Raw genomic sequence first — 20,186 nt, forward strand, 5'->3', positions numbered from 1 at the left:
GTATTACGTGCAGTAGATGACAGTTTGGAGAAACAGACAGAAGTACCAGCACATTATCGTCTGCTATATTTACAATATTTACATATCTTTACCTTTCTGTCAGACCTTTTCTGACGGGGGACTGAAGCTGTTTTCTTTACTCCTTTTAAAGTCCCGCTTCCCCATTCAAAGCACTACATTACTTTACTACCTTCTGGTACTTTACTCCATTTCTGCTAACTGGCAATCGTACTGCCATCTGCTGTAGGTAATACTATGACTATGGATAAGCACCTCAAACAACCCCACTGATCCATCCCTTTAAGGAGGGTAAGCCAAATAAATCTGAAGCACGTGTTAATTATTTATAACTTATTTTGGAAGGTTCTTTGATAGTTAACTAAACCTGATAACTGACAAGTCTTGAGTCTGGACTGAAGGACAAGCAGGTCCAAAACGGCAAGAACCATTACTCCATGCAACTGTAGTCAGTGTCAGTAAAACTGTAGATAAGCACATTATGTGGATATGAAAAGTTTATGAGTTATGTTATAATGCAAATTCAGTCTAGCATCACTATGCACAGCACTGGTACACATTGACTTTAGAGAAGCGTCGAACGAGGGAAGTCCTCAGCTCGGGGATCAGAGAGTCTGTCACTTAGTCTGAAACAAAATGGTTCAAAAGAGGGAAAAGTCTCAGAGGAGACGTGCGAGCATTAGCTCCAGTAAACAACAACAACACCGCTGTGAATTCATGCTGAAGCTCCAGCTTTGACGATATTGCTAATTCATTCTGCCCGAGTGAATACTATTTCACATTTACAGCTTTTTGGCATTTGATGTCCAAACATTATCCCCTAATATCAACATTCATCTATAAAACTAAATATGTTGTTGTGAAGAACACATCAGATCCATAGACTGTATATATAATGGACGTAGTGTCCGTGACGTCACCCATACGTAGGTTTCTGCAGAGTTGCTGAGAAACCCTTAGTAGGCGGCAGTGGCGAGCCGTGACTTTTATACCTAGGCCCTCTGACCCCCCTTCCCTCGAAAAAATAAGAGATATTACGTCACAGCGTAATAAGCGTAATATCAAACAACGGCCCGGGGTGCAAAACGCATCAATGACAGCGACCCTCTACCACACAAAACAACACCATTTATATAAACACCTCTCATGACAGGGCACCCACAGCCAAGTAACAATTAAAAATGAATTAAGTCGGCACGGCGGCCCGCATTGAAGATGACTTAGGCCTACCTCTGATGATCAAATCACTCAAACACAAAGTCCATCCTCCTGTCCTTTTGGATGAAGCAATTGATGGCGGGTCATTCAGCTGATCCTTTGCTACTCCAATGTATCATTGTAACTCAATCTTGAAAATGACTCAGTTAATAATTTCGCAACGATGTCATCACTATCACTGAAGTGAGCCATCATGAACAAATGTATGCTAATCATAAATATATCGATCATAAATCTATCGATTAGATTTATGATTAGAAAATTATAAAAGTAGGGTAGACATGTGGATATTATCCGGCTGAACAAAACGTGCATTTATCTAACAGGTTAGTTTTCCACAGACCTTATTTCGAGCTATTTTCCAAAATCCTATGGAGAAATCCCATTGCTTTTTCGTAGAGGGAACCTTATTATACATCCATGGAGGGAACCCGAGCGCAGCTTACTTCCGGGTTTTAGGATGCGTCACTGCACCACCTTATACACATGCATAAACTTCACAGCGGGCGGAACTTGTCATAAAGTCCGCGAAAATAAAGCCTACCCATTTAGAGGGAAGATATATATTGGTCAATTGTACTGTCATTTGACATTACTCTCTCATTGAGTTACTATAGCGGGCCCTCTGTGAATGTACAGAGGGACCAACAAGCTCTCCCGTCTTCACATAACTCGCAGAGACGGCATTCACATTCCAACATAAACTGAACAGGCAGATTCGAAGGATTTATTTAATTGGAAATGTTATTTTAAATACAATTAAATCAAGTTATTTTGGTAAAACTAATGAAAAATATTTTTTTTTAAATGTTTTTTTTTAAGGTTTTCAAATATTTTTTTTTAGATTACTTTAGGCCCTCTAGAGTCTCTAGAGGGCCCTGACGGCTCGCCACTGGTAGGCGGATTCGGCCACTTACGTCTCGACAGTGACGTCAAAGTCTAACTCCCGCCTGCTCCAGCCTGATCCAAATAAGGGCAAAGAGGCGGAGCCGAGGCGGCATAAGAAAAGTCCGATAATTAAATGAAGAATACTCCACCAGGCACCAACACAACAAACACGTCCGAGTTCAAGTTGTGTTCCCCGGATCAGCCTCGCAGCTGAGCGCCTGTAGCATCCTGGTGCTAACAGAGCTAACGTAGCTAGCAAGCTAGAAGCAGCAGTCACCGCAGAGACCTGTCCATCAAAGTGACCACGCCCTAATTTATGCAAAAACGTTAAGACCTAATATAACTAAAAGGGGTGCGTTATAAAAAAATGCACTCCCCAATCCATTGTCATGAAGGTGGAATCTAAATATATCCAGAATGATTTTGTATTGCATCCATGGGTAGAAACATGTTTATTTCTGCTGTAAAGTTGGCCATTTTAACATGGAAATGGAAATGGAAATTGCTCCTTTCTGCAGCCATCCCCTATTGGCCAATAGATGAACTGCAGTTTGTGGCACTTCCTTATGGGCTTCCTGGCTCTGCCCCTGCTCTGCCCCAGAGTTTGCCGCTTGATCAGATCCAGTTGTAACTTCATACGGAAATCCATTTTGTTACATTATTTGCAACAACTGCTAATATTTGTTCAGTCAAAATACCCTGTTATACTCAAACACAGTAAATAGAGACATTAAACTGAGACTATGTAGCCTAATGTTTAAAAGACTACACACCATTCTTACCTTTATGAATAAAAAACTAAATTCATAAGAAAGACATTGCACCCCTGGCCTGCTCAATGAAAATCTTTCTGGCTGCTACAGCTTTACTTCTCTGGTATGACAGCTGGCTAATGCGGCTAATGCTAGCTTATGGGGCTAATGCTAGCTAATGATGATTCATCAGTTCTCTACTTAAGAATATCCTAAAAATGATATTCCCATACAACAGTAGTTCATTGTCAAACACTTGTTAAACGAAAACATATTTTCAATGTTAACTTGTTTCAATTTATGAATGTAACTCAAGTTGTGTAAAACATACTTATTTTAAGCCAAATCATTATCTGATTTTTGTTTTACAACGATAACCATTTGTTAAGAACTGCGACCATAATTGATGAAAAAAATAAGGTTCCCCAAAAAACTGAATAGAGAGTACATTTAAGTTTTATTGGAACATATTTTAAAATGTTTTCCCTTTTCCTTGTGGTACTCGTTCACTGTTTTTAGCTGTTTTATTATTATTATTATTATTATTATTATTATTATTATTATTATTATTATTATTATTATTATTATCCTATAACTGCCACTGGTAAGGCAAGGAAAGGCAAGGCAAGTTTATTTATATAGCACTTTTCAACACAAGGCAATTCAAAGTGCTTTACAAAAAATGAAAGACATTAAGAAAATGGCATTTAAAATCAGTCATTAAAAAGAAAAACTAATAAAAGAAACATTAAAAGAAAAAAGACATGGATAAAAGTTACAGTGCAGTCTAAGATATGAATAGTTCAATTAAACATTAAAAGAAAAAATACATGGATAAAAGTTACAGTGCAGTCTAAGATATGAATAGTTCAATTAAACATTAAAAGAAAAAATACATGGATAAAAGTTACAGTGCAGTCTAAGATATGAATAGTTCAATTAAAAGCAGCGACAAAAAGAAAAGTCTTCAGCCTGGATTTAAAAGTAGTCAGAGTTGCAGCGGACCTGCAGGTTTCTGGGAGTTTGTTCCAGATATTTGGAGCATAATAACTGAACGCTGCTTTACCATGTTTAGTTCTGACTCTGGGGACAGAAAGCTGACCAGTCCCTGAAGACCTGAGAGATCTGGATGGTTCATAATTTAGCAGGAGGTCAGAAATGTATTTTGGGCCTAAACCATTCAGTGCTTTATAAACCAGCAGCAGTATTTTTGAAATATATTCTTTGACACACAGGAAGCCAGTGTAAAGACTTCAGAACAGGAGTGATGTGATCCACTTTCTTAGTGTTAGTGAGGACTTGAGCAGCAGCGTTCTGAATCAGCTGCAGCTTCCTAATCGATTTTTTAGTGAGACCTGTAAAGACACCATTACAGTAGTCCAGTCTACTGAAGATAAAAGCATGGACAAGTTTTTCCAAATCCTGCTGTGACATTAGTCTTTTAATCCTAGATATATTCTTTAGGTGATAGTAGGCTGATTGACTGGTAGTCCCAGTTTCGTCAGTTTGTTATAATAGACTCACTTTAACTTTTTATATTAGCCCTAGAATAGAATAAAATACATATATTGTACACATATATATTTCCTATGTCACCTAGGCTATTGAACAGATATATTTCCAGGTTTTTATTTAGACATTTTCCAACTCCGTTTTTTTTTCGCTTGACTTTCCAGTTTAGGCGATGGGTGCTCGTTCCCGGCCTGTCTGGTGAATCTGGACGTGGAGCAGGCTGCCTCGCCCACGGGCTCCACCCCCGTCAACAAGATGTAAGGCAGACAAAAGGAACACACACATCCATAAAAGAAAAAGTAAAGCACAGAAACTAAAGAGCTGCAAAACTGCAAGTCAGCGCCTATTGGTCTATTAACCCTTTAGGTTTAATGAAGCGTGGGAATCACCTTGCAGCAGTTACAGTCTTGCAGTTTTAATTAATCATTCAGATCATATATGGATTGCAGGATTTAGGAGTATTTTATTTATAGAAGTAAATACTCCTCCTAGGCTCATGATTTATGTCCATAAATCTGTATATTTGTGTGTGTGTTTACAGTGCAGCAGACGGACGCCAGTTCCCCTCCAAGCCGCTGAGGGAGTCTCAGAGTCGGCTGCTCACCAGCACCCCCTCCTGGACAGAGAGTGACATCGCAACTGACAAAGACAGGAAGGGTGAGATAATGTTATACTATTTATGATGTTTTTTTATAGTCACTTGCTTAAATAACCCCAAGAAAAATGTTTTTCTGAGATACACGTTTCTACCAATATCAGTCTTGATAAAAACTACTATGAAGTCATGATTGTACCTCTTTAATGCAAGTTGGTCTTCACAATGCAATAATCACAAACGCAGAACATTTTCTCTGTAATATATGCTAGGAGAATTGGTTTTCACAGTCAGTGTTATTAGCAACAACATTGACTCAAATGCATTTTAATTTACTTTTGAAAAAAACACTTGAAAACAGTTGGCCCATGGGGCAAAAATGGTAGAAAATAGTACACAAATATTCTTTGTAGTGATGGATAGATTGAATGCCTGATAAATGCTGGTCATAAATGCATGACTTTCAGTGGACCTATTGTGTTTTTCGGAGGTTTCCCTTTCCTGTAGTGTGTTATAGGTTTTTGTGCATGTAAATGGTCTGCAAAGGCTAAAATATCTCCCCCACACTCCTTTACAAGTTGGCCAACAAGTTTAACACAGGCACGCACAACTAATCTTTTTTTTTTTATTAAGCAAAACCAATTAATGTCCACATTTAGGCGCAATGGCTACATTATTTGTACTATTATTATTAATTTGAATGACTTCAGGAAGCACATGTGTCTATTCAGGTGCCAGTAACCAGGCGATGACCATAGAGCATGAGGCGTAACCTGTGGTGGAGAAACAAGAGACGTCTTCAACCCAGAAGAGGTGAGTTTACAGTCTCATAGAATCTATCCACGTATCAAGTTATGAAATCAACAATAATATGTCTTTCATTCAACAGGTGTACGGCACCCTCCTCAGTGTTTGTGACTATCAGAACTTGACATGGTGATGACATCATCAAGAATTGTTGTTTCCCATAATTCACCTTGCTTCTGAGAGGTTTACGCGACGGATATCACAGCAGAAAAAAAGCTTATCATCGGTATTACTCTTTTTGCTATCACCAACAGTTTTTGCTGCTATCCTGAAAGTATTGGGGCTTCAGAACGGGAATTTAAATTAAAATTGCATTCCAACAATCACGTTTGTACATGATAAGCACAGAGCAGCTATGGAGGGGTGTTTTTTAACACTTTGTACACTAGGAGATCATTCTGAGCTGCTATTGTGATACTGAAAAAATAAGGATTGTTTATGTCATTCTCCTAGCTTAGCACAAAAATAAATGCTGTTTTAAGTTTGCCAAATGTTTGCACATTGAGTATAGACTTGTAGTGGTGTTAATGTGATGTAAGTGATGTTTCTTCAGCCATTTATTTACTTCTGGAGGGGGGGATTGATGCATGCTCTCATCTCAGGATGTCAACTCAATCACACCCATTTGTAGTGAAAGATGTTACCCCCTTTGCTTGGACTGAACAAAATAAAAGAAAGTGTAGAGGTTAGTAATTCCATTTGAATAAGGGCTCTTCTTACTGGTTATAGCATGAGTGAGGATGTTGCTGTCATACTGCAGGTGCCGTGACAGTGTTTTCCCCTGCCAAGTATCCAAACTGCTGTCTGGTACCCTGGTACACGTCAAACTGCTGGACAGAAGCCCCCCGCCCGTCTCTGGAGGCGAGCCAAGCTTCAGTGTAATGCTGCGGCTCTGTTCCTCATCAAAAAGCAGAAACTGTCCAGTGTTTTTCTAACTCGCAATGGGAATTTGTGGATGTACCGTAGAGCAACAAAAAAAAGGCCCAGCTGCTTTGTACAGGATATTTTCACTTTGTGAGTCTCTTCTTATCTTCGGCTGTAAATGGCTGTTATAGCCTACTATTGGTAGAATGTATGCTTGTTTAAAAAAAAGCTTCATTACGACCGTCAGTGTCAATTTATATTTTTCTATTCTTCTCTCTCTATGACTCCAGAGAAAATATTTGTGAGGCGATGTACTGTACAGTTGTGATGCCTTATAACAATAAAAATTATCTCGTCTCCAGCCCTTTGTTGCACTCCAGTGAGGATATCTCCAGAACAGAGCACACTACAGTCACACTTTAGTACTAGTATTAGTGTCTGAGTATTAGTATCAGTATCCTATTATTAGTATTTGTATCAGAATGCTATTTTTCAAACCATCCTTGTATTATTAGTATTAGGGTACGGACATTACTGTTAGTATCCTAACATTAGATTTGAACTCATCCGGATATAAGTATTAGTTTCTGAATATTATTAATTTGAGTATTATAATATGAATATTAGTACCCAAATATAAGTATTTGTTTTGGAATATTAGTATTGGTATCCAAATATACATTTTAGTGTTTGAATATTAGTTTTAAACGCATTTTAATATTAAGTTTCCAAATATTAGTATCACAAGATTATTACTGTATGAATATTAGTTTTGAACAAATCCAAATGTTAGTATTATATCCCAAATATTAGTATTGGTGTCTGAATATTGGTATTGGTAACAGAATACTAGTATTAGTATCCAAATATTAATATAAGTATCGGAATATTACTATAAGTATCCAAATATGTTGGTATTTGAATATTAATGTTCAAGTCATCCTAACATTAGTATCCAAATATTAGTTTTCAACTCATATGAATATTAGTAGTCAAATATTACTATAACTATCAGAATATTAGTATTTGATTATTAGTTTTCAACTCATCTGAATGTAAGTATGCGTATACACATATTAACATTGGTTTTCTAATATAAGTATTAGCTTAAACTTCAAAGTGTTTAGTAATGTAAAGGCTGAGAGCATTTATGGTAGAAAAGTTTCATGCCTTTATTTACAAAATAATCTAACAACAATCCTCCTCCTTTTTACTCCGTAACAGTGTGAAAGATGTGTTTGAGGGTCAGGGAGGTGAACGCATGTTGAAGCTACACTTCAACTCACCTATGGAAGTTCAGGACACTACTATAACAACACAGCATTTATTCAAACGAGGAGAACATGCGGCTCTTCTACGCAGCATGAATTAACTGGAAAGCAATACAAAAGAAACTCATTCAAAAGGCCAGAACTACTAATTGTAGTTTTTTCCATTGAGTAAAAGGTTTGTCTTCGTTATAACGACTCCAAAACTCTAGTAAGCCTTATCATCTCAATTAAAACGTACTCTCTTCAAAGTATTCAAGATTAGCCTCACCGTGTCTTACAGCAGGCGAGGGGTTCTATACTTTATCATTCTTTCTTAGGGTCTAAATTCAGTAGAAATAGTTGCAAGACCATAATGCTTTGCTGCTAACATGCACAAATAATCCATATTGCTCTGAAGAATAAACACGGAAAACTTCGATAGTAAAGAGGAAACTGTGTTTGTTGTGTTAGTCTGATTGGAGCTTATTCAGGACATAACAAACACCTTATTACAAACAAAACATTCATGTGCACGTAAACACACTGACTCCCTTTATCATTATCATACAAAGCTCCAATGACAGAGGGCGCAATAAATTCAAGTTTAAAATATAAGCAGCTCATTTTAAGGCTGAGCGAGGTTGTTGTGAGACTAAAGGTTTGTGTGTCAAACGGGAACGTAGAAAAGGCAACAAAGAGGAGAGAGACACCAGAAACATTTTCAGCTTTCCATATAAAATCAGGTTAGAGCTTTTAAAGTGCAAAACATTTCTACAGAACGTTTCTTTTTAGGAAAACTAAAATCCCATCCTCTTAAATATTTTAAACTCCACCAGAACGTGTACACCGATTCTAAGGAATAAAAGTCACACACACGAAGCTAGCATGTGTGAGGACAGCTGTGACTTTCCTTAACGTATCTAAGGTGAGCAGAGCCTATGAGAAGCAGCTTGCTAAATGATGCGAGAGCTTTTTTGTTATTCCAATATAATCGTCCGGTTTGGGGTCACACTGATGGTGCACGTGGACCGAGGGGCGGTGGGGGCGGGTGTCACGACTGCTGCTTGTTGGCCTCCTCTTCGTAAGCGTTCCCCGTCCCGTTCTGGACGTAGGTGGAGCCGGAGCCCAGCCCGTACAGGTGGCCGCAGTACTTTGCATCGTCGATATGATCCTCAAAGAACATCTGTGGAAGATGAAAACACACGATGTTGAGAAGAGACACTTTTAGGATCATAGTATATGTGATGAATCGTAGTTTGTTTTGAACCCTTGGGACTCAGAGAATAGTTGCTCTGATCTCCTCTGATTAAAAATGGCAACAAATAAGGAGCCCTCATTACACACCAGTGATTACAAATATTATACTTATTTTCCACTTTCGCTGATTTTGTATTTAATATCAGTCCTAAATATTTCCACTAGACAATGGTTGAATGTACATTTCCTCAAGTATTGTACAAAAATGAAGGTACTTGTACATTATTTGAGTATTTTCATTTGATTTTATGCTACTTTATACAAACAGGTAGGCAAACAATCTACTTTTTACTCCATTACATTTATTTTACAGATTTAGTTACTTGTTCATTTTCTGATTTAGATAATCAAAACAAAATATAGATCAAATAATAAATGATCATATATTATATGTGTTGCTATCCAATAGTACATCCAATTATTAAGTGCAACATTGATAGTGGAGCCTCGCAGGTTGGGGTGCTGCAGCCCCCTCATCACCCGCCCCCCTTCCCGCGTCCATTCGCGATGTCTCCCTGTCTCGCAGATCCCACGCAGCAAGTAGGAAATGAACCCAGCTCACACTGTCCACTCCAGCAGCGAGCCGCGCAACGACCCAGACCCCACGCAGCATTCTCATCTGTTTGTCATTACTGGTGTCATTTTCTGGTTGCTAACGCCATTGTAACACATAATCACTGATGTTCCGCTGTAACGGTGGTGGACTCATCAGAACAGAGTGGGCGAGCTGACCAATCAGAGCACAGTGGCCTCACGGGGGGGGGGGGGGCAGGAGCTCCAACAAGCCGTTTAGGACAGAGAGTGAATACACATACTATACAGAGATGCTGTATGAGAAAACAATGTGAGTTTGGAACATTGAACAATGTACATCTATTCTAGTACAGTGGTTCTCAACTGGTGGGTCGCGACCATAGACTGTATATATAAATGGACGTAGTGTCCGTGACGTCACCCATAGGATTCTGCAGAGTTGCGGTGAAGCCCTTAGTAGGCGGAGTCGGCCACTAACGGCTTGACAGCAACGTCAGAGTCTAATCCCGCCTGCTCCAAATAAGGGCAAAGAGGCGGAGCCGAGGCGGGACCTGCTGCCTCCGAACTGGAAGTAAACAGAGCTAGCTCAGGCTAAGAAGCTAAGCTAACATGAAATGCATGCATACCAAGTTACTGTTTGTAGTTCCCCTATATAAACGTTACATTCATAATAAAATGAGACAATCTGCAAGGGAATTAGCTATATTTTGTTATTCTAAATGCTTGTCATTCACACGTTAAGAAAATAAGTACCGATACATAGCAGAACAATTGTGGCGATGTTCAGCTTAATAAGCCTTGTTCAACATAATTTATTTAGCTAATACTACAGCAGGCGAACCAAGTCTGCATTTCGCTGCATTCCTTGATCTCCAGTTATAACGACGGACTCCACCGCCCGGACCTAACGGAGCCGCAGTGGGCTAGCTCCGGGACGCCGGCTGGAGCTAGCCCCCTGCGGCTCCGTTAGCTCCGGCGGCCACCACTGGGATAATTGGGTCCCCTATTAACATTTGCTCCCGTTTAGCATTATGGGCGTCATAGCCATAGACTATAAAAGTCTTACCCAAGGCTGAATCATAAACTAAAATGTATATGTATTAGGGCTGTCAGTCGATTAAAATATTTAATCGTGATTAATCGCATGATTGTCCATAGTTAATCGCGATTAATCGCAAATTAATCGCACATGTTTTATCTGTTCTAAATGTACCTTAGAGGAATATTTTTCAAGTTTTTAATACTCTTATCAACATATGAGTGGACAAATATGCTTTATGCAAATGTTTATTATCATTTGAACAATGACAAATATTCTCATGAATATTAAACAACCTCTGAACATTACAAATATTCGCCTCAATTCAACCTGGAACCTCTCATTCAATAATACAATACAACTGTGGTGTGTGTGTGTGTGTGTGTGTGTGTGTGTGTGTGTGTGTGGTGTGTGTGTGTGTGTGTATGTGTGTGTGTGTGTGTGTGTGTGGTGTGTGTGTGTGTGTGTTTGCGCGCGTTGGAGCTATGTGCAACTCAAGGCATATGCTCGAACGGGAGCTGCCTGGACGCTGCAATCATGTTGCACTATCCGTGCTGAGTGTGCTGACTTTTCGTACAATGTCCCACTGTCTGGCTTCCTGCATAAAGTCAAGTGCTCGGCGCAGTTGTGGCGAAATGTCGCTCCTCTGTTTTCATTTAAACAGCTCCTTATATCCGTTAGCGCAGCTAGCTAGCACCAGATGCTAACAACAACAATGCACGTAAGGTCTCTCTCTCTCGCTCGCTCGTGCCACACATACACACACCCTCCCGGTCCTCCCAATAGCCAGTCGGTGCCTGCCGGTGAGCGTGGAAGTGTGGTCTGCCACAAGCGGGCGGCAGGAGCGGGGCTGTCAGCATCAGTTTGTAGATGGTATTTTAAACTCGATGCGCTCTGAAACTACGGGACGGCCGAGGAAAAAAAATACACATGCGTTAATTGCATTAAAATAATTAGTGGCCTTAATTTTTTTTTGCGTTAAGGCGTTATTAACGCGTTAACTTGACAGCCCTAATATGTATGCATAAAGGGTTACGTCCTTAGCTGGCTAATAAGTAACAAGCTAAGCTACCAAGCACACAAACACCTGCGAACGGGGTTAACATGTATAATATTATCATTTTAGACTTCTTGGAAGTTCTGTTAGTGCATTCAAGCGCACAGCACGACATTTTAATTGTCTGGTATTTGTAACAATATTCCCTAAAAAGGCACAATCACCACGAACACGGCTAAAGCTAAAGGGTCAAGTACAGTACTATGACTAACTAACGTTGTAGCCTCTATGGTTGTAGCCTAGCAGAGTGGACAAGTTGCTGTTAGCTGACAGTGAGGCATGTACATGTCCATCAAAGTGACCACGCCCTAATTTATGCAAAAACTTTAAGACCTAATATAAATAAAAGGGTCTTGTTAGAAAACAATTCACTCACAGATTCATAATCATGAAGGTGGAATCTAACTATATCGATAATAATATTTATTGCATCCATGGGTAGAAACATGTTTTTTTCTGCTGTAAAGTTGGGCATTTTAACATGGGGGTCTATGGAAATTGCTCCTTTCTGCAGCCAGTCCCTAGCAGCCCATGTATGAACTGCAGTGTGTGGTAGTTCCGTATTGGCGTCCCGGCTGTTCCCCAGAGTTTGCCCGCTTGGTCGCGACCCAAAAGTGGGTCGCGGACCCGTTTCGAGTGGGTCGCGGATGTGTGAGTGAAGGAAAAAAAAGTTGAACATTTTTTTTGGGGGAATTTCTTCTTTTTTTTTTGGGGAAAAAGTCAAACTTTTATTTTGAAGGCCCGATTTTCTAACGCTGTGCATGCAGTCGGCGTTGGACTGGAAGTACCGGAGACCATAAACGGTTTTGAAAACTTCTGTCACATAGTGATCATCTTCTCAATAAAATATCTTTGCTGATGTTTTTTCGAGTCTTCTGGCCAATCAGAATCAAGATTGTTGACAGAAGTCCCCACGGAGAATAATTTTGCGGTAGAACTCTTCTTTATACATCCATGGTTACAACTTCAGATAACAATGAACACATAATGAAATATGACTCCCGGTCTGATGACTGACGGGTCACAGAACAATGGGAGCTATCTACCCTTACCCACAATTTAAAGTAAGTCACACAGACTATCTCCTCTTTACTCTTCTCGCAGCAAGATGTCAGAACAAAGTGAAAAACAAACAATGGCATAAAATATTATTAATATGTCGGGTAGTAATAGATTTATTTATTTTCTTCTCAGTGTACCAGAATGCATAGTTTATGTTAGTATTTCTAAAAATCTCCTGGGGGAGAATCCCCCCAGACCCCCCTGCTGGGGTTGGGTGTTCAGCATGCTTGCCTTTTTATATAGTTCAGCTTTGATTCCATCATCTCATTAAACCTTTTTTAAAAGCATACTTTAGTTCTGTGAAGGAATATAAGGGATATATGCCCTGTACTTCACTTTTATTAATATTGTATGCTGAAAAAGCGTATATATATATTACAGCACGATTTTTTGTTGAATAAATTTGAGTGCTTCAAAATGTTGGGTCGCGATGTATTGACCAAGTAAAAAGTGGGTCCCGAGGCCTGACCAGTTGAGAACCACTGTTCTAGTATACCTCAACAATGGAATTATGATTAGTAGAAATGGCCATGACATGGGACCTTTAAGTACAATTCTGAATTAAGGACTTTTTACTTATTTTGACACTGCAGCATTGAGAGTTTTACTTAAGTAAATAATCTGAATACGTCTTGACATGGAATAAATTACAATGTTGGCTTCAAACTAACTGATGAGGGTATCAGTGAACCAGCAACTTACATGGTAAGTGAAAATGTACTGTTTAAATGAATGGAGTGTGGTTGCGTGGAAGTGAGTTTAGATAAAAGCTTAAATTGGTTGTCAGAAAGGGCTGTCTGAGGGCAAGGTAAATCGGTGCATTGTTTTCAATTAAGCCTGACCTTTTAATGATTTTTTAAAATGTGGTTGATATCGCTTTTGTGTCATCTCAATTTCAAACAATCCGAGCTATCGCTGTAAATTATGCTTTGGGCTGGTTTTGTGAAATTAAAATTGGATACACAACTCTTCACCCTGATTGGAGGAGCCTACCTCTCTCATCTTGAAGAAAGCCATGCCTGTGAGTAAGGAGTCGGAGCCGGCCTGGTGCTGCGGTCCGATCCTATCCAGCTCCAGCTGCTCAGCCACTTCCTGCAGCCCGCCCTGAAAACAAAACACACTCAGTCACTGAAAATACAAGCTTTGTATCAAAGTAAAACCACTAACAAGATCACAACAGGAGACACTGTGCTACCTGCTGAACTATTTATTAATGTACCTTCAGGTTTTTACAACTCTTCATGAGGTACTTGACATCGTAAATGACGGGGAAGTACAGGCGCAGAATCTCAAAGAAGTCCACCTCCTCCTCAGGCAGGTTAGCGTTGGACAGAATCTTGATCAGGTATCCAAAGTCATAGCCACTACAAAACACATACACACCATTTAACTATGTTTTATAAAGTGCACACAGCAGGAGGTTTTAAGAGGTCTTGTTCACATCCCTGTTCAGTCTGTACATTTGAGGACAGATAACTACACAAAGCCACGGCGTTACCCTAAAACAGTATCTTGTGGTTCGGGCCTTTGATTTAACAGCAAGCATCCTACTAATTAGAGGTCAAAACAATAAGATGTTCAGTGTATTCATAACGGCAATTTTATCCCAAAAATGTAGTTAATAAACCACACAAATTTAGATGAAATGAAGAAATACAATGATAAATACAAAATAAATAAATGAAAAACAAAATAACATGAGAGCCTGTTGATAAAGGAGTGTTCTAAATACCTGAAAGGGATGACAGTGGTGTTTCAAACCTAAGCTTTGTTTATTTTCCAACGCCTGGTTATCTTTAGCCTCAGTTTGCCATGGAGACACAGTGGGAAACTGAGTATGAAACGAAGATGTTAAGCAGCAGATTGTAGACATTTGCTAAAAAATAAAGAGTTACCACTAACTATCAGAGACCAATATAATAAGACATGTTTTCATTTAAATCGAGCAGCAAATTGGAGAGCAAATTTCAACAGGAGACTTTTCTTCATTTTAGGTGAGAGACAAAAACAGCCACAGTTCTGCGTAACATCTTACCTCTCACTAAGGTAAAGACACACAACGTAATAAATAAAGAACTAAAAAATATAACACACTTCTATAAGGCCAGAGCAATATATCATTAAACGTTTCAACCCAGGAGAAAAAGCAGACTGTAGTTGGGCTGATTTACATTTTGCCCTGGGTGTTCAGATGTACACGATTGAACCGTCTGAACTGGGATAAAGAAGCAAACAGTGCAAATTGGGTCACAGTGCCGCGTTAATTTGTGTTGCGTTAGTATAAACAACATGACAAAATGATCAACATAAAAATATGGTTGTTTAAAAATTGATGAATGGAGCCACTAGTAGGGATGGGTATCGTTAAGGTTTTAACGGCACAACTACTTTTATGGATACCGCTTATCAATCCGGTCTTTTAACGGTACTCTTACCGGTTCATTTGGGAAGGAAAAAAACGAGGTAAAACTAACAACAGTGTTTTAACAAATTGTATTAAATAATGTGATGACAGAAGAATAGCTGAAACTTTAACAAAATGAATAACTCCGTTACCTCTAATCATTAACCCATGTTTGTATAATTGAGTTGCTGCTAGCATACATAATACCTGACGTGGAAACGTTACTCGTGGATGGAGCTACAGAGCTACTAGAAAGACAGTCCAACCCGGTGCATTTCTTCGTCCGAATGTGCTGCACTTTTGCTAAATGTTTAGACAAATTGCTCGTGTTACCGCCCTTACATGCTAAACTCTTATTGCACTTTTGGTAACGAGCATTGTCCACATCGAGACGGGTAAAGTTTAACCACACTTTGGAGCGCGTTCTCTCCGCCATGTGTGTCTGTGTGTGTGTGTGTGTGTGTGTGTTTTAGATGTCTCCAGTACCGATAAAAAGACCGATAACGTCGGAGCTTAACGGCACCACGGTCTTTAATAATCCCGCCCCGGGGCCCCTTTAATACCGGGGCTCGGTACCCATCCCTAGTCACTAGTGTCTGGTGAGTCACCTTAAGTTTGAGGTTTACTAAAAAAAATCTTGTTTTTCGTTTGGCCGAAACAAGTTATGGATGCGAGTGTGCACGCCGCCATCTTGAATCATCACGTCAAAATACACAAGGGTCAAGTGAGATAGGTAGTTGTGAACCTCAGTATGTCCTGTTAAATACTTATTATACATCCATGGTTAAATATTATTAAATCAAATCCCACTGCAGACATGATGACTCTATCGCCCCCTGGTGGCTGGCTGCAGTATAGGTCAAAGACCCCTCCCTTTCCTTGTTAATGAAGGGACATGATCTAGATTCTAAAGTAAACAACAAAAATCAAATTACATGTCATTTGAGGTCGTTGTAATTATGGTGATGTGTCCATTTTTCTGATGGTTTTAATAATATGATGCTATGAAAGAGGGTGGGACGTCATGATTGACATCTGTGAGAGGGAGGATCGGGATTTGTACCTGTAATTTAAGAGTTTTCATAACTGTGATTGTCTGTTTTTCAAAATAAAGATCTGTTAATATAATCTATAGTTCATACAGTCACTGACCATGTTGCCAGCTAGCTTAGCAGCATATCTGCTAACAGTTAGTCAGAGTCGCACCATCTAGTGTGGCCATACAGTACAAGACATTTGCATGTTTCTGAAACACAAATCAAAATTCTGTTTCATAGAACATAGGTCAATTGGATTAAAATGTATTTATAAAGATATAATGGTGAGTTGTTGTGTCTTCAAAAAAGCAAATCAGTGACTGTGGTCCAAACACTACTTGGTTATACTGTAGCAGCTAGTTGGTTTCCAGGCGGTCCAATCCCCTATTAATATTGCACAGAATCTGGCTGCTAATTTCGTCCTTAGCGTAGGATGTTAGAATCTTATACAAGATATTTTGGCTTGATTTTTAAAGAGTGGGAGGAAGTGGAATGCTTCATCTTTAATGAACTGACAAAGAGAGAAAACGGAGGGCAAACCTATACGATTCCTTTTTCTTTATGCAGATGCCTAGAGAATATAATAGAAAAAAAGCGACTTACTGCAAATGCAGAATACCTAGAGTACCTGTGGAAAGACAGCCACTTGACCCCGTCACAGAGCACCACACCTGACGTCATCATCAGCTCTGCAAAGTACAGCGCCTCGATGCCTTCGTCCTCGTGCTTCTTGAACTGAATCCCTGAAGTGGTCAGGAGCTCGATGGAGTCCTGTGCATACATATCTTCTCTGAAGACAAACACACACCACACGGTTATTATATCAAACACAATGTTGGTACGAGAACAGTAATTGAACCTCATAATTATAAAAATAATCTGCATCTGAGGTGTTGTCCTGGGAGTTCCAAGTTCTACATTTTTACATCAAACAACATGCATCGTATTGATAGTATTTATAAAGGATAACTGATAAATGTGTAACTTTTATTACTGTTTCATTGGTGTATGCTGTAAGTGAGCTGAGATACTCGTTCATAAACACTCGCATGCATGCAATGGATGCATTTAAATGCCACATATGGAGTGAAAGAAGCCCAAAAGTAATCTTACATGAGGTTAAACTTAAAATTGAACTGCCATGTCGATGTTCCCGGAGGGTATTCCCCTTGTTCATTCATAAACGTGAGGCCCAGCTGGATTATCTTGAGCAGATCTACATTGCATCGCAGTAGCTGGTACTGATAGTCGGCGTTGCTCCTGAACTCTCCGATCGGCCTGGCTACTACACCTGGAAACTCTGTGTCCTGTAAGAGAAACAGACAACCCGTTATGCAGAAAAATAATTCTGTCTGCTTCACACAGTGTGCACTCTCTATTAGCACATCTCACCATAGCAATGTAGTTGTATTTTCGGATGACATGTCGGATCCTCTTCAGCTCCTCCTCCAGGTTATTTTCCCAAACCTCACATATTCTTTGACTGTGATCCACAGTGGCAGCGGGCATAGTGCCACTTCATGTAAAGAGACACATGCAAGGGGGAAACAAATACAGTTATCTACCCCAACATGCTGACAGAACAAGTAATGAGAGGTGGCAGGACAAAGGCATTCAGTACATGATTCCTAGGAAATACTGACCAACAATTTGGCTAACATTGTATAATTGTAATTGCAGGAGATACAACCTGCACTTGGGGTTAAATCACAGATGCCAGTCTCAACATTAGGGAAGCTACCTCAGAGTGGGATGCACCTGGGATGCTTCACATTACAAGGAGACATGTTGACAGCTGATTTAGGATGTGCAGGACGTGTTTGGCTGCATGTTGTTAGCATTAGCTCGCTTCAGGCTGTTTGCAGCAGCACTTTGGGCTAGCTAGGTCACCTGCAGCTGATAGCAGGCTACAAACTGAGCAGGACAGTGGAGGCTCTCAGCTGGGAGGATGAGTGCAGGTCTAACACACTCCTCTGGTTCACAGCTAGCACGACGGATACGTTAAGAGTGTGTGCAATACATGGAAAAGACTAGTAACTACCTGCACACTGCACATACATACTGTACACACACCAACACACACTTCGACAGTGCAAAGCTCACTGAACTTACCGTTCCCCGAACCGGGCGGGTGTGTGTTTAAGTGTGTGCTATCTGCAAACTGTTAATATGTCTATGATATTGTGTAAGGGGTTTTGCGCTAACTTTTAAATACTTTATATTCGGTAATGTATCGATGTCAACCTACGGCTGCCATCATAGCTGTGCCTGCCACAGGACGTCATCACGTACAACTGAGACGTGATGTGCGTAAAATGCTACGTTCTATTTGTTCAGTGCTCCTGCATCTTTGGTTGCGGTCAAATAGTCCAAAAATCAGCTCCTAACGTCTATCCCTTTATTATGGGCATAGATATGTCTCATAATTATTTGTGTGAACATAAAAATAATTTGTGTGTAAATATGTGATTTGTAAATGTAAAACAACATCCACAAATGCATTTAAAAGATTTGCAAACTCACAAATACATTTGCAAGTGTAAAACGGATCTGCAAATACGCTAAATATGTTCACAAATAAAAAAAGATCTGTGAATATCTCTTTAACATTTACACCTTTCGATCAGGCATTTGTGAATCCATTTTGTATTTGTGGACCAAAAATGCGCTTGCGGATCTCAAATCTCTGTTCACGGATCTCAAATCCCTGTTCGCGGATCGTCTTTTTACACACACGGAATTTTGAGACATATTTTCCGCCGGTATGTGTAATGTTCCTCTCGGGCTGCATTTAAAAATAAAATAGAGAAAATAAATAAAATAGCTTTTGAAAATGTGTGCATCTTAAAAGTGCTTAATTTTAGATAAATAAAATAAAGTGTAGCAGCAGCTTGAGTTTCCCTTTTTCTTTGTTAACCATTTCACATCATGACTTAACAGTTTCAGACCATTATAGAACAATATCAGTCTTTACATCATAACAATTGAACAGTTTTAAAGTGTCTCTTTATTTCCCTCTTATATTGCAGTCCCTCACTCACTTTGTTTAAATTCAGTGCGAGAATTGAGCTGGAGCTTGTCCTGCCAGGAGTTTGTAAATCTGGGCTGAAATGGTGTCAGGGCTATTCTCACACACATGCAGGTGCTCATTGGTTACAGTGATGCAAACACAGGTATGGTGAAAAAAGAGAGAACTATTCGAAGCAGAAAAAAAACAGCGTAATATACCATCTGACAAAGGCCTGTGCTATAATGCTTCAATTAACTGCTATTCTTTATAATATACTCAGATCAATAGGAGACAGAGATGTTAAGTTATAAATCAAGGGTTTTTATTATTATTTACAGCAGGGGTGGGGAACCTTTTTTTTTTTACAAAATCCTCCGAGGGTCGTACAAATGATTTAACTCAACCTCTGCTTAAAAAAACTAAAATCACAGCCCATTCATTTGGCCTTTCTTTCATGCTGTGCAAAGAAAAAGCAACCAATCCAGATATCTCACCATGACTCACGTATGCATGCATGTGCACGATGTGGCGTGACCACCAAAACAGAAAGATATGGACAGAAGATGTGTGCAAATGTATTTAGTTTCCTATCCATGTGAACATGATTTAAGTGGGGGGGGGAGATTTATTTTTTAAATATTGAAGTTAAAAGCATCAATCTCGTGCACTTTGAGAGCAACATGAAGAGATATATGGATACATCTTTCAACACCCATATGAAACAGAACTGTAAGCATATTTTTCTTTTTGGATATTTTACAAATCACTCCCCTTTTAAACTCTATTATTGTTATTTTTAACAACTTATTTTGTTACTGTCATATAGTATTTTATACCTGTTTTTCATTTAGTCTCATTAATAACTATAATGATCATATCAAG

The 20,186-nt window shown here is 39.3% G+C and overlaps 2 protein-coding genes across 4 annotated transcripts in view; one reads left to right on the forward strand and one right to left on the reverse strand.

Moving 5' to 3' along the window:
* Positions 1–7,015, forward strand: part of zdhhc2 (zinc finger DHHC-type palmitoyltransferase 2) — a 30,589-nt gene extending 23,574 nt beyond the window's left edge. Inside the window, exons 10-13 of the mRNA XM_034223212.1 lie at positions 4,553–4,645; positions 4,930–5,045; positions 5,715–5,796; positions 5,873–7,015. Of these exons, the coding sequence (XP_034079103.1) occupies positions 4,553–4,645; positions 4,930–5,045; positions 5,715–5,755 (250 nt within the window). The 3' untranslated portion in view covers positions 5,756–5,796; positions 5,873–7,015. The remainder of the gene's footprint in view (positions 1–4,552; positions 4,646–4,929; positions 5,046–5,714; positions 5,797–5,872) is intronic.
* A 786-nt stretch (positions 7,016–7,801) lies between these two features.
* cnot7 (CCR4-NOT transcription complex, subunit 7) lies at positions 7,802–18,573 on the reverse strand. Of its 3 annotated transcripts, none has more exons than XM_034223215.1 (7): positions 18,407–18,573; positions 17,687–17,777; positions 17,408–17,601; positions 16,914–17,084; positions 14,073–14,217; positions 13,847–13,957; positions 7,802–9,087 (listed from the first exon to the last, which is right to left on the reverse strand). In XM_034223215.1, the coding sequence occupies exons 2-7, from the start codon at positions 17,687–17,689 to the stop codon at positions 8,956–8,958; spliced, it is 756 nt and encodes a 251-aa protein (XP_034079106.1). In that variant the 5' UTR covers positions 17,690–17,777; positions 18,407–18,573; the 3' UTR covers positions 7,802–8,955. The 3 variants fall into 3 exon arrangements, with proteins under 3 accessions (XP_034079106.1, XP_034079105.1, XP_034079104.1); XM_034223214.1 differs by having other exon boundaries at positions 16,923–17,084; positions 17,687–17,810; XM_034223213.1 differs by having other exon boundaries at positions 17,687–17,810.
* Between the last annotated feature and the right edge of the window lie 1,613 nt (positions 18,574–20,186).

This window comes from Gymnodraco acuticeps, unplaced genomic scaffold (genome assembly GCF_902827175.1).
Source record: "Gymnodraco acuticeps unplaced genomic scaffold, fGymAcu1.1, whole genome shotgun sequence".
NCBI lineage: Eukaryota > Metazoa > Chordata > Actinopteri > Perciformes > Bathydraconidae > Gymnodraco > Gymnodraco acuticeps.